At 43.4% G+C, this 14,660-nt stretch overlaps 1 protein-coding gene across 2 annotated transcripts; it reads right to left on the minus strand.

Annotated features, from left to right (window-relative positions):
* Nucleotides 1-1,955: 1,955 nt before the first annotated feature.
* Nucleotides 1,956-14,426, minus strand: SIX4 (SIX homeobox 4). 2 transcript variants are annotated; one of them, XM_081228870.1, is made up of 4 exons: nt 14,351-14,426; nt 13,276-14,141; nt 9,887-10,575; nt 1,956-6,298 (listed from the first exon to the last, which is right to left on the minus strand). In XM_081228870.1, the coding sequence occupies exons 1-4, from the start codon at nt 14,351-14,353 to the stop codon at nt 5,502-5,504; spliced, it is 2,355 nt and encodes a 784-aa protein (XP_081084996.1). In that variant the 5' UTR covers nt 14,354-14,426; the 3' UTR covers nt 1,956-5,501. The 2 variants fall into 2 exon arrangements, with proteins under 2 accessions (XP_081084996.1, XP_081084995.1); XM_081228869.1 differs by lacking the exon at nt 14,351-14,426 and having other exon boundaries at nt 13,276-14,240.
* Between the last annotated feature and the right edge of the window lie 234 nt (nt 14,427-14,660).

Here is a 14,660-nt window from a genome sequence, read left to right on the forward strand (position 1 = left end):
GCTCCCTTGAGCCGTTCAAATCTCTCTTCTGAAATGTCACTTCTTCAGAGACCTTCCTTGACCAATCTAATCCCCACCTCTACCCATTCCCCATTCTCAATTCCATCACCCTGTTATTGTCTTTATAGCATTGACCATTATCTGAATGTATTTTGTTTATTTACTATCTACTGTATTGGAAATGGTGAGGTACAAAGGTAAATTTCCACATTTATTATTTTTAAGGTAAACTGGAAAAGTGGGATGGAATCATATAGCTAAAGGTCTTGAATTCCCATTGAGGGATTTTAATTTGCTAGTTTCCAAGGAGCTACAAAAATGTTTGAAGCAACACAACATTTTAATCAACTATACTACGATAAAATAAAATTAAAAAATTTTGTCGCTAAAAAAAAGTTTGAAGTAGATCAGTAACCTTGTCAAATGTTTTAAAAATGTTTCATTAAGGGCTTCCCTGGTGGTGCGGTGGTTAAGAATCCGCCTGCCAATGCAGGGGACATGGGTTTGAGCTCTGGTCCGGGAAGATCCCACATGCCTCGGAGCAACTAAGCCCGTGTGCCACAACTACTGAGCCTGCGCTCTAGAGCCTGTGAGCCACAACTACTGAGGCTGCATGCCACAACTACTGAAGTCTGCATGCCGAGAGCCCGTGCGGCTCTAGAGAAGAGAAGCCACCGCAGTGAGAAGCCCACGCACCGCAGTGAAGAGTAGCCCCCACTTGCTGCAACTAGAGAGAGCCCGTGCGCAGCAACGAAGACCCAATGCAGCCATAAATAAATAAATAAATAAATAAATAAATAAATAAATATATTAAAAAAAAGAATTTGAAAAAGAATATATATATATGTATATGTATAACTGAATCACTTTGCTGTACACCTGAAACTAACACAACAATGTTAATCAACTGTACTCCAATATAAAATAAAAATTTAAAAAATGTTTGGTTAAGATATTATAAAATATAATCACTCTATAATATTCTGACCCTATACAGTACCCACTTACTGAGACACTATTCACTTTAACTGGTTTAACTACATAGAAAATTTTTAAATAAATGAACGGAATGACAAGATTATAAAAAACTCCACACATAATGCCTGAAATTAATTTGATGACTTTAGTTTTGTAATAGAGTTGTACAGGTGGTCCCAGTCTATTTTTTTATCTAGTTTCCTCTTCATTTCAGTGTGGGAGGCATGCAAAATCAGATGTCATGTAATTTTAACATGAGGTACAAACTGTACTAAGGCTGACTCTTCTACACACTCAGTAATGCTGTTCTGTCCATAGTTTTAAGCCAAACCCCTGGTGGACCCAGCTATGGTATAACCAGACTTTGGCTAATGGGAGTGCTTTAAAGATGGGGTGATACTGAGCTCTTTCAGTAAGGTTGGGAATGGAAAGGTCCTTGGACCTTTCAATTTAATTCCATTAAAAATGGTATCAGATTCAGATTTTGGGACACCCACATGAATGACGCATTTCTTTCCTTTAAGGAGGATGAAATCTAATCATTTAGCTCTGAGTATGCAGTACAATTAAGTGAGTTGGGTAATTTTGCATAAAGACCAACAGACTATTTTCCTAAAATGACTCCTCTTTTTTTTTTTTTTTTTGCAGTACGCAGGCCTCTCACTGTTGTGGCCTCTCCCGTTGCAGAGCACAGGCTCCGGATGCACAGGCTCAGTGGCCATGGCTCATGCGCCCAGCCGCTCCACGGCATGTGGGATCTTCCCGGACCGGGGCATGAACCCGTGTCCCCTGCATTGGCAGGCGGACTCTCAACCACTGCGCCACCAGGGAAGCCCTAAATGACTCCTCTTATCTTTGCAAGCCTATGAACTGTTTGTGGATTTTTGTTTTTCTTTTCTTTACTCTTCTCTGCTTTCCCAGGGATAAATAACTTTTTCAACATAAGGTATGTATAAATATAAAGTTTATTTAGCATAGTGTTTAGAAAAATAAGTTCACATCATTTCAGAAAACAAATAAAACACTTAATTGTCCAGGCATAAACCCCTATTACAGTACAACATACATACTTTAGATCTCTTTGGTTGGGTAATTAAGCACAGAAATGTTCTGGGACATGCTCTGTGTGCCATCACCTAACAGTGCAGTATAGACTCTGTTACCCCACCCCATGATATACATTCTGTATAGATTTTCTCTTTGTGTAAGGCACAGTAAAACCATATTGTGTATATAACTGGTTGCCTCTAAACATACAGTACATGCAACAAAAGAATAAAAAAATTTTGAGAACCCTGAAAGCCAAAAGAGTCACATGCTATACAATTTTGAGTAACAAAATGTGTGGTGGTAATAAGAAATTAACGTAAAATGTATCAGTTAGATACAAAATAACTGTTAAGACTCTATTATCTAAGCTCTAAGAAGACTTTGAAACATCTTCTATAAAATGTAATTCTTTTCTCCAGTTTTCCTGAATTATTTATATTTTTATGATGAGATGATCTGTCAAAAACATTTTAAAGAATGAAGAACTTCTGGTTATGTACTAATGCACACTTGTCTAACATGTAGTAGGGCAGGCTGCAATATGTACCCAATTATCCAGCTTTTAACATGCAAGACGCAAGGGCATCTACAGGGAGATTTAAGGTCAGTGTGCAATTCAACTATGAACTTTATCTATGGCTATAACATCTACCTGCCTTTCGTAACACAAGAAAGGCACTGAAATGTGTATAATTCATTCTTTTCTTTACTATGAATATACATGAGCTATAAAGCAGTACAACACAGGTGCTCTTGCTTGACCGAGGAACAAATGCACCTTCTCTTTAAACAACAGGCTGTCCTTTAGTGGATGTAACTAAGAGCTACATATCAATTCTGACTGATAGAGTGCATAGATAGGCTCACACAGCCAGCAGCAGGGGTTAGGGTTTGCAGGGAGTTATTTATCCCTATTCTGATTCCTCTTTGGGGATCATTAGAGGGTCATTTGCAGCATCTTCAAGCATTGGTTTACGTAGAGGGAAATTCTGACAAGGGTTCTGAGTCTGGCCCTTGGTACTGCAAATAAACATTTGCAATTCTGTGCAAGGAGATCATGGGGTTTATCTTATTTCATTCCCATATATATGGGTTACATAACAACTGGCCCTTATTTTACCGAAAAAATAGAAAAGAACAAGTTCTTTATAATGTGCATTGATTCTTACCTGGTATATTGTATAGCTACCTGGAGTAATTGTAGGGGTATAATTACATCATGTTGGAGTATGAATAGGTTTCCTAGGTAAGTCTTAAGTTTTGTGCTATCTTTTCTCTTTCTTAAGGAAGAAAAGAGGAAGAACTGTGAATAAAAGAGAGGCTTATATTTTTGGAAGACACAAAACTTTTCCTGTTATATATACGTATATATAACATATATAACTTTTTAAACCTTCCCATCTTTCTTATTGGATGGGTATTTTAAAATAATTAACAAACTCTTGATATTTGCAGCAATCAAGTGGAAAACATCATTTTCATGTAAACTGCACTATAGACCCATGTAATTAATCTCAGTAACATGATCAGCACACACCCAAAGAAACAAGCTGTATAGGTAGTGGTGGAGTGGAACAGAACTCTAAAAAACCTGATGTTGTAAAACAAAACAAAACAAAACAACACGTAATTTCAGCAGTTTAGGAACATTCGCTAATTCCATAAAAAAATGGGATCTAAGTTCTTTATCAAAATGATGGGGGAGAAAAAAAATGATGGGGGAGGAATTCTTCAAAGGGCTCTTCACCTATGCCTGCAAGTTCCATTTGCAATAACAACAAAAGTTAAATCCTCTATGGCCCTTATTCAACATGCTGGGCTGATGGGCATGTAGACATTACAGTGGACCCTTTGTTCCGATCTTAAAGAAAGCAAGATGTGGTGACATCTTCATGTTCAACAACTTTCTGTCATCTCTGAAGAGATCATTTTCTCACTTTTCTTGCTTTTCAGAGACCAGAGACTTTACTCACTACATAAATGTATTTGTATTATTACATCTTCTGTTCAGAGTCCTGATAAAAACTGTAACCACAGCTCACAACATTATCAAACAAGCTTCTTACGGAAACCCCGAAAGATTTACTCTTAAAGAAGAGGTGATAATATAGTGCAAACAACAGTCATATGTCATAATGTAACAACTGAGTTAAAACATTTAGAACTAAGTTTCAACAGGACATAATTCAGCTCAATAGAAGTTACATATTCTTTCTTTCCTTTAAAATGGTTGTTTTCATAGCCTCCAGAATTGGTTTTACATGGTAGTCTATAACTGTTACTTCTTTGTAATGAAAAGTATCAACAATAATTAATTGTTCAACTGCTTGCATCATAAACATTAACTCTAATAATATAAGTGAAACTTAAGTTCTTCAGATTTAGAGCAATTCTGTGAAATTAACCCTGTTGGATAGTAGAAAGGAGTCATCAGTGCTTCTGTTGAAACTTCTGTACCTTAGTAAGATAATAAAAAGGCCACAAGGTAAAAAGGCACATAGAATTCTGTAGAAAATATATTTAAATGAATCAGAGTTGCTAAATAAAGAACAAGGATGTGAAAAAAAGTACCAAAATTCCAATACTGGGAGTCAGATTTCTTGTTTCAGTGTTATTAATATTGAACTTAATAGACTCCTGATAAAAATCATTACTTTTAAAATCCTACAAAAGTAAAACTTTGTTGGAAATAACTGTTCACTTCCTGTTCAAACAATAAAAATAAATTAAACAGTACGAAAACATTTTTCTTTTCAGTTCATAGTGTCTGAAGTATAAGAGAAACATATACAGCATAAATAAAATTCACTGTAATTACCCAAATTCTTGCTTATAGGACTAATATATTTACACTCATACTGAAGTTTGTTTCAGAGTTTTTAGTGGAGTTGCAAACTTTCTCAGCCACAGTGAACTATTAGCAATCACATTTGGAAACGTATAGAGACAAGCCAAGACTTTCACAAAAATGCTGAAAAACAGAAATGCATATATTCAAAAATATACCCTTAGAGTAGTGTAGAGTACCTTTTATGCTTCTTAACCTTACCAATGCCCGTGGAGTAAAAGTAAACAAAAAGAATTGTATTGTTTCTAACGCTCTGTAGTGATATTTAATTTTCTACCTTAAGTGTATACATTTTTAATTTAGAAAACTATTTATCAAGTTCCATTTGATCTTAGAATTATGTTAAGTCAACCAAATGATACACTTTGACTTCTTGATATATTTCATCTTGCTCCTCTGTCTCCATCTATTTAAAAGAGAACACATGTGAACAAAAAGTCTGCAATAATGCAGTTCTACTCCTGCATATTTAACTGTGATCTTCATGCAGATCAATCCAAAGTCTCTTGAATGCATTTACTTGCAAAACTAATGTTTCCCTTCAAATGGGAAAATCCTTTATGTCCTCAGGTCTTCATGAAAAGATCTGCCTGCTGATGCCAGGGAGAAAAAAAAGAAATTAAGTTTACAAGTCTTGCATCTCTTCATCCAATTGGACAGTCTGGAGCTTGGCAAGCTCTTTTTTGTCTGTTTCCAGGTCTTCACAGACAGTCTCAACCATGCCCTCTAGGACATACTTGGATTTGGAGTCCAGCATCATTAAGTTGCTTGTTGCTTTGCTCTCAGAATTTGTTAAGAAATTCTCTTTTATGTTAGCTACTGACTGCATAACCAAATGATGTTCTCTGACAAAATCCTGGTGTACTGTAGGGGAGGGGTGACTCACCTGGGCTTCAGCTGTGGGAACTATTTCCCCAAGGGCAGCCTGGGTCATGGGTACTGATAATAGATCTTGACCAGTAATAAGGGAGCAGTTCTGAAGAGTTGCATAGTTTGTGTTGCTGACAGATGTCACAGTAGATTTGCTTGCCACAGGTGCAGACATTGGCTGGCTATCAGCAATGTCAGGGTTTAGCTCAGTGGGGTTTAGTAGGGTAGGGGGAGTCAGGGAAAAATTGTGAGTTGGGGATACATTAACTAAGGAGGAGGACAGTGGGTGGAGGCCACTTCCCGAGATACTTTCAGAAGACAGGTTTGCATTTACTTGTGCATTCTGATTGACAGGCATCAACTGAGAAAACACCAGGCTCCTCTCCACGCCCTCCTGTTTAACAGATCCTATAGTCTGGCCTGAATTAGGAACAGTGTATACCACTGCACTGGGAGCAAGAGAGCTCAAGAAAACCTTTCCTTGCTGGACTGTGGCAGACTCACTTGTAAATGTGCTCCCATCTGAAGTGCTTGAATTTACTGAAATATTACCTAAAAAAAAAAAAAAGTACAGATTATCATTGATGGGGCTGATAAGGAAAGAAAAAAGTTACTTTTTTACACACATGATTTTTCTCAGGTTCCGCAGAATCACCCTGAGCACTTAAAACTACAGATTTCAAGGCTCCGCTCCTGAGAATCTATCTGACTCAGTAAATCCCAGAACAGGTGTATTTTTAACTCCTTGAGTAATTCTGGTGATGAAGCGGGAGCGAGAACTGCTGGCTTAGAAATCACATGTGAAAAAAAATTTTTTTGTTTCCAAGTTCTAATTTCAGTCAAGTTTCTGGTTCAGTATTACTGAGACTTGATATCTCTCAACTAGTTGATAGTTACTGCTCGCTCTGCCAGTTAGAACTAGAAAACACAAATGTGAAAGAGAATGCCTTTGTTCAGGGCAAGCTCAGTAACTGACATAAAATATAAACGGAAATGCAGAAAATACCACATAAATGAGTTACCCTGGGGCTTACAGTTAACCATATAAACCTGTACAGACAAGTTGCAAAGTTTCACCAAACTAACCATAATGTCAAGTCAACAAAACATTCAAGTTTTTTTTTTTCCTTTTGTAGTGCTAGTTCTGAATTTTCAGTGTTGTAGTGACAGGAAGAATTAATGATAATAATGAAATGTGCTTTTTAAAATACAGATTAACATAAAGAGCTAGAGCTAATGCTTCTGTAAAAGGTTTGTATCTTTTGAGACTCTCATTATAATGTTCTACAGAGACCAGAAGTAGAAAAAGAAATATAAGTAGAAAGCTGAGTTGTTCAAATCAGCTAACTCAGACAATGCAGACGAATTAGACCCCCTTCCCCCCAACTCACACCATCAAATAAAACCCTTTTCTTTCTGAGTCTTTTCCTAGGCACAGCGAAATAATGGCAATTATCTTGGCATTAAAGGAAAGATGGACATGGGGGAGTTTTGTGACCGAATAATTCAAGTAGGATGTTTACCCTGATCTTGAGTTAGATGTTCAGTAAACTCTTCATTATTTTGAGAAAACAGCCTAATGTTAAAGGTAATTCACCTAAAACATTTCCCTCCTTGAATTAATAGAATAACTGTGATTATGTTGTCCCCTATATTGATAAATGTATGTCACAGGGCTGTTTATATGTCTTCCAAACATTTTTAAGCACCTTAAATGCAAAGGAATGGCTTTAAACAAACAAAAATTGAAAACACTTTATTTGAACTTAAGAAAAATATTTCTTCATGTGTTTGAGCTCTTCTCTAACGTAAATCTTTGTTCCAGGTTAAACAAACTAAAAAGGCTTTAAAATTCTTGTTGACTACTAAACTGTAGCAAAAGACATCTGAAATAGATGGTTACTTTGTTGTGTGTATGCGTTTGTGAAATTGTTTGCCAGTGTATTTGTGAACAAAATGATTCATTATTTTTTGATAGGGCTATATATAATATAATAGGTGTGACATTTTCCCAAACTGCTATGGAATATAAATAATATAATATTTCTAAATGTGTAGATATTATAAAATACATAGATGAAGGGGGAAAAGCAGATGTGATCTAAAACTTGATATTTAAGTATAGCTGCAATTGAATTATAAATTGAACAATCATTTCAAAATCAGTTAAAAAAATCCAGCTGAGAAATGATATACGTACAAAGTATAATTTTATAATGATGCTTAAAAAAACCCCTTATTTACTCAGATTTACTCAGATTATATACTCAGATTATAAAGATCTAAAACTTGATATTTAAGTATAGCTGCAATTGAATTATAAATTGAACAATCATTTCAAAATCAGTTAAAAAAATCCAGTTGAGAAATGATATAGGTACAAAGTATAATTTTATAATGATGCTTAAAAAAAACCCTTATTTACTCAGATTATAAAGTGAGCAAAAGATGTAGAGATTCTGCTTTTCTATATAAATTTCGACTATAGAAAGATAATCTACCTTGTCTAGCCATTTTTAAGAAAGGCTTGGTATCTGTTTTGAGAAAGGCTGAATCTCCAAATGCTTTACTGAGAACTGCAATACACAGTTACTCTAAGGGAACGTTGTTTCCTGGGCCATCTGGTTAAACTTATGTCTTCAACTCACCCAGACAAGTCTAAGGATTGACAGCTCTGTCATTTGATCTTAGCTACTTTAACTGAAAATGCTGCTCTTATTCATATTAAATGTCCCATTTTAAGAATTAGCTATTAGTTTGTAACAATTTCTATGGTAGCACTTTTATAGTTTATGTGTGAGAAGTACTCCTGCTTTTCTCCTCCCCCAATGTACATACCATGCTTTTTGCTCAAATTTGTTGTCTTTAAAATGTTACCTACTATTTGGAAATTTCCTAAAGAGAGAAAAAGGGTTAGATCCACATTAAAGTATTGTAAACTAAGCACTTTGGCTTTCCCTGTGGTTTTCCTATTTTTGCCCTGTGTTGGATAGTGACTAAGCTTAATCCTTTCCATAGCCTGGAACAATGAAGAAATAAATAGCATGCTGCAGGACTGTTGTGTGTTACTATACTACCATTTTACCTAAAGAGAAACAAATGAACAGAATGGAATTTACTGCACAACAATTCTTCCATTAATGCCTCAAACAAACTGAAGTAGACCATAGTTGTGGAAACAAGAGTTGTGTATAAATTGAGTTTTTTTTTTTTTTTTTTTGGATAAAACCATTTTACAGGAAGCTGATCTTTAAGGCAAACAGTTACTTATTTTGTTTTGGTAAAAATTTGGACTTTCAGATTTGCTTCCAGGAAGGCAAATATGCACTAACATCTCCCACTCCTGAATTCAAGCATTTCTGCAACCTCCACTGCCATTCTAACCATTCCAGTTTCTGTAGAGAAACAAAGACACAGAGCCATCCAGATTTGCTTAAAGTCATTGAAGAGCTGGCATATCAGCCTCAGGTTTCCCAAATTTCAGATCAGTGCTTCCTTTAGCAGATGCCTTAGTAAAGCCACCAACATATAAAATAAGGCTTACAGTTACCTCCATAAATAAACCCACACATTTAGGGGGCAAGTATACATGCATAGCAACAGACAATCACATACTCCTCTGTTTTCCCTTTAGGTCTGTTAGTCTTACTTATAGGAGGAACATGAATCAAACGCAAATGATCCAGTCTCTTTAGCTCGCTCTTCTAAAACTCCTTTTGGTCAAATAAATAATGCTTAGGTGAAGTCTACACATTCTTACCAACTGCTTGACTTATTTTGTGTTCTAGCAATATTAATTTTTAATCTTAAAATGTCAAGCAGTGGGTTATTTTGTAAGCATCGATTGACTTAGCATATTTCTATAATTGTAGAACTGGCAGGATTCGCTGCGAACTGTATTTTTCCATTCAGTTGTTGGGAAAATAAAAACCCACCCCCATGATGCCAGGGAACAAAGCAAGCTGGATATTACATGGATGCTGTGAAGAAAGAGGAACAAATCAAGGCTATTCTGCAGCTGTGGCAGCCAGTAAGTTACCTGAACAGTAACAGCAATCTAAAGCTCTCACCAAATGCATCATTTACAGCAGCTGGCTAAAACATTCACTGGTGCATTACGGAACCAAACCAGACTTTTACCTTGTGAAGCTGCCACTGAAACAGGAGGCAGCTGCAGTGGAGAGAATCCAATGCTCCCATTAAGGAACTGACTGCTTGCTCCGGAATTGGGGATCTGGACGATGCCATACTGGTTGATTTGCACTGGTGTGGTAAAAGTCACTACAGAACCTCCATCCTGGGAAGCCACTGTTTGAATACCTTCTCTTTTCACCTCAGTGCTGGGTATCAGCCCTGGGAATGACACAGGAGCACTGGGGCTGTAGGAGGTGGTGGCTGCTGAGTTAGCTGAAGAACTCTGGAGAACTTTGAATTCCTTCACATCCTGGGAGGTAGACCCCAGTATGTCAGTCATGGATATACCATTGCTCACAATGTTTGATGCCATTTTTGGTGGGTTCAGTGACACTGTCTGTGTATTTCCCACACTTAATCCATTAAGGATAACTCCATTGGGTCCCTGAATGAAAGAATTACCATTAATGAAGACAGGTGAAGTACTGGCAGGTACCAAACTTCCATTCAACAAAACTCCAGAAGAGCTTAATGATATTTTAGCATTTCCAATTTGTTGCATATACACTGGCTCCATGTGACTGGAAAGGCTGAGGTTGGTGACACCATCGGATGAACTGGAGAGTGGATGAGGAGACAAATCTTCATGACCCTTGCTGGATTCATCTTCAGTGCTAGGATTGCCATCCGACTCACTGTACAGAGGAGGAAATCAAGACATTCAGAAAGTCATGGGAATGACAATCTACATAGTGCCAACTGTTTGGAAAACCAGCCTCTAATCCCATTAAAGGTAGTGTTTAAGGAAAGCACAGCAGGAAGTCTTCTAGTCTTGTTTTAGCTATGAGGCCTTTCAGCAGATTCTGACCAGGGCATCTGAGAAGAGGAACTCTCATGTCTCAATAACCTTTACTAATAATAAGTTCAGAGAAAGTCCAGAGGTCTAAAAGATATAAATTCAGCTAATAGGATTTACAGGAAAATTGTCTACATGTTTTTATAGCATTGAAGTTATTTATTACTGTTAAATATGCTGCTACCTATACCACAGGAAAAAAACTCATTAAAGGGGTGGTCAGTCATTTCTGTTTAGGAACTCTTTCCTTTCCCCTCAAACCAATTCTGATTAGTGTGATTTTGGAGGTAAATGAAACTGTCAAAGGAGCAGGAGGTGGGAAGTACTCAGCTTTGTCTGCCAGCTAGTTAACAAGAGATCATTTTCTCACCTGCTCCCAAACTTCTACTCCACCAGACTGACAACTGTCTCATTCAACAAAGTGGCTGTCTTGTTGTAGGAAAGGCACTTTCAACCCAAGAACTGTTAGGTGCAGTCGCCTTTGAATCCAAAGAAAGCCATAGGGGCCTATTTAACAAACACCATCCAGTGCCCTGGTGAGGTGGGAGGGAAAGGGTGTGGGTCACTAAGTGGCCTTGTACCTATCAGACCCCTTCCCCAGCACCCTCAGTCCTTCTGTTCTGTTCCAAACAATACTGGGTTCCTCAGCTCTCCGATTTGGGGGTAAATACCAAATCTGGGGAGGGGTAGTGGTGGGTGTTTCCCATTTGGTCTGAGGCTGGGCCGGGGGAGAAAGGATGGTAGGACAGAGGCAGTTGGGAGCGCGGCGGGACTTGGCCCGGTAGAAGATCCGACATCTCTGCAGTGCCCCGAGGCCGGTTCGCTTTCTTGCCGAGGGGAGGGAATTACCCCGGCTTTGGACTGCGGGGCCAGGGGCGCAGAAGGCGCTTTGATTTACGAGCTGAGGCTGAGCCGCCGTCGCCGTCTGCGAGGGTGACTCACTGGGGATGCGGGTGGGAGGTAGATCCGGAAAGGGGCCTCAACCAGGCAACTGGGCTGGGAGCGTGTGTGTGTGTTGTGGGGGCGAAGCAGGCTGAGTGTGGCTGCGGAGACGCGGGGAACGCGCCCGGCCAGGGAGTGGAGGCTCCAGGGCAGCTGGCCGGCGCGCCGCGCCCGCTCCCCAACCCCCTACCCCCTGCCCATCGGATTCCGTCGCCGACAGGATCCGCCGCCTCAAGCAGGCACGGGGACAGGTGGCGTGGAGTTACCAAGGCGCCTCCTCTGGGTCGCCCCCGCAAGTCTGCGGAGGGGTGCACGCAGGTCGCAGTGCGCGTTTTGTTTTGGTTATCGCGAGGCCGGGTTAGGGCACGGAGCCTCCCTCCTGCCTTGGGCGAGAAACGGGCAGGAGCGGCCCGCGGCGAGCTCTGGAACGCGCCGAGTGATCACCTTCTCCCCGCCGGGGCGGGCTCCCCGGCTCCCAGATTCCTCCCCTGAGCAGAACCTTCGAGCTGCTTTTGGATTCTTTCTCTCCTTTCCCCGCGGGGCTGGCGACACCATCCCTTTCGGCGACCTTCTCTTTACTTTGTCCAACAATACACACAGACCAGGTGTCTGACTCAGGAGGACGTATAAAAGAGGAGGAAAACCCGGTATTTTCTACCGGTTGGGAAAAAATACCTGGCAGTCAAAAAGTTCAAACCCGCCAGGGTGGGCGCTCAAAGAGGTGCGGAGTGGATAGCGCCCCCCAGTCCTTCCCTGCTGTCCGCCTGGTGCCAGCCTGCCCCCAGCCCCAATCACCACACCAGGAGGGAGCCCCGCAGGGTTCGGGGGCCGGGGAAGCCGCCCTCTAGCCCCACCACCCCGGCGGCGCTGAAATTCGATCCGAAGGAGTTCAGAATCAGGTTTCAAAACACCGCAGAGCCGAGCCGCACCAACACCCCACAGTTGCCGCGGCCGCGAAGGGAACCACAGCGGGCAGGGTGAATGATTAACTCTGTCATATAAAACCTCGACGTCCCCAGACCCCCTTCTGCGCTTCCAGACCCCACCAACTTTCTTCTCCCTCCGGAGCGGCCACGGCCACCTCCAGCGCCTGCCTAGGGCAGCCGAACCCTGAGGGTCCGGGAGCGCGTGCGCGCGCCGGGCCGGCGTGACCCCGTGGAGGTGCAGACCCCGGCGGGCGCTGGCAACCTCCGTGGGCATCGGGCGGCAGCGAGAACTGCCTTTCCGGCGGCTACACACGATCCTTCGCCCGGCCAGAACCGGGGAGAGATTGGCAACTTCAAAGCCAGAGGGATGGGGGTGGGAAACCGGGCAGCAGTGACCAGCCGAGGTGGGGGCGGGGACTGAGACCTAGGCGGGCGACCAGAAACTTCTGGGGGGAGGTGGGGGGAGGGTAAGGAGCAAGGTTCCCCCGCCCCTCGCCGCCGCCGCCCCCCCTCCCCCAGCCGGGGAGAGAGGTGGGGGGCGGGGAGAGGTGGGCAGCCGGACCAGGCTAGTGGGGAAGGTAAGCGCCATGTTTGCGAGCACTTGGAGGAAAAGAAAGCTGGGAAGGGGGTTGGGAAGAGGAAGGGGGAGGAGGAGGAAAGTTGGCGCTCACCTTTTGGACTGGGTCTCAGAGGGGTTCCGATCGCGCTGCCGGCGGTTCTTGAACCAGTTGCTGACCTGGGTGAGGGAGAGGCCGGTGATCTTGGCCAGGTGCCGCTTCTCGGCGGGCGAAGGGTAGCGATTCTGCTTGTAGAGCTCCTTGAGCGCGTTGCGCGACTTCTCCTTGAAACAATACACCGTCTCCTCGCCGTCCCAGATGGTGCGGGGCAGGGGAAATTTCCTGCGCAGCCGGTACTTGTCCACGGCGCCCAGCGGCCGGCCGCGGGCTCGCTCGGCCTCGGTGTAGCGCGCCTTGTACCAGAGCTGCTGCAGCAGCGGGTGGTTGGCCGACTCGAAGCTGTGGCTCTCGAGGATGCTGTAGAGCTCAGGGTAGATGCCCTGGTGGAAGGCCACCAGCGCCCGCGCCTTCAGCAGGCTCTCGTTGCCACGTAGCAGGTCGCTCTGGGGCAGGGACCACAGGAACCGGGCCAGGCGGTCCAGGTTGCCCCCCTGCTGCAGCGCCTCGCACACGCAGGCGACATGGTCGGGCGAGAAGGCCAGTGGGGTCTGCGCGGCGGCGGCGGCGGCGGCGGCGGCGGCGGCGGCGGCCGCGGCGTGGTGGTGCCTGCCCAGAAGTTCCGAGTGGAGTTGTACCTGATCCGCCGCCGCTCCGGCCGCCGCCGCTGCAGCCACTGCCCCTTCCTCTCCGCTCACCCTGGCGGCGGTGGTCGCGGCGTCCCCCGGCTCCAGGGGGAAAGGGGCTGGAGCCGGGGGGCTCAGCCCCGCCGCCGCGCCCCCCGCCACTTCTCGGGGCGCCTCCTGCCCTTCCGAGGCGCTTTCCATCCCATTCTCCTGCTTGATGTCCGCCGCACTTGCAATCTGCCCGGTGGGGGAGGAAGAGGACATTTTTTTGTTGTTTATTTTCCTCCCTCCCTCACTCCCTCGCACTCTTTTCCTCTTTCTTTTCCCCTCTCTTACTCCTCCTTCTTCGTGTCCCTCCCCCCTCCCCCCCTCCGGAAAGCCCACTCCCTCCCTCCCGGTTTCGGCTGGATCTGGCCGATCAGGTTTCCCCCCGGCCACGCAGTCACCATTAAGATAGCTGCTAGAGCAAAGTAGTGTAAAAGGATAGCTGCTTTCTGCTGTTCCCCCAACGTGACTCCTCCGGTTGCTGCATACTATATGGCACTGGCGGCCCGGCCGGCCCGGCCGCGCCACCTCATTGGCTATTTCACATTCAGAGGGAGGAGGAGACACCGTTTCTATCCCTGTCGATCACCCGCCTCCCACTCCACCCCTTGCCGTTCCCTCTCCCCCTGACCCCCGGGCACCTATACCTGAAGGGAAACACCGACATTCTTTTCAGGCCCTGCTCCTGGGCGGGAACATGCCTAATGTGGC

Source organism: Mesoplodon bidens (assembly GCF_964165515.1).
Source record: "Mesoplodon bidens genome assembly, chromosome: 3".
Lineage (NCBI taxonomy): Eukaryota > Metazoa > Chordata > Mammalia > Artiodactyla > Ziphiidae > Mesoplodon > Mesoplodon bidens.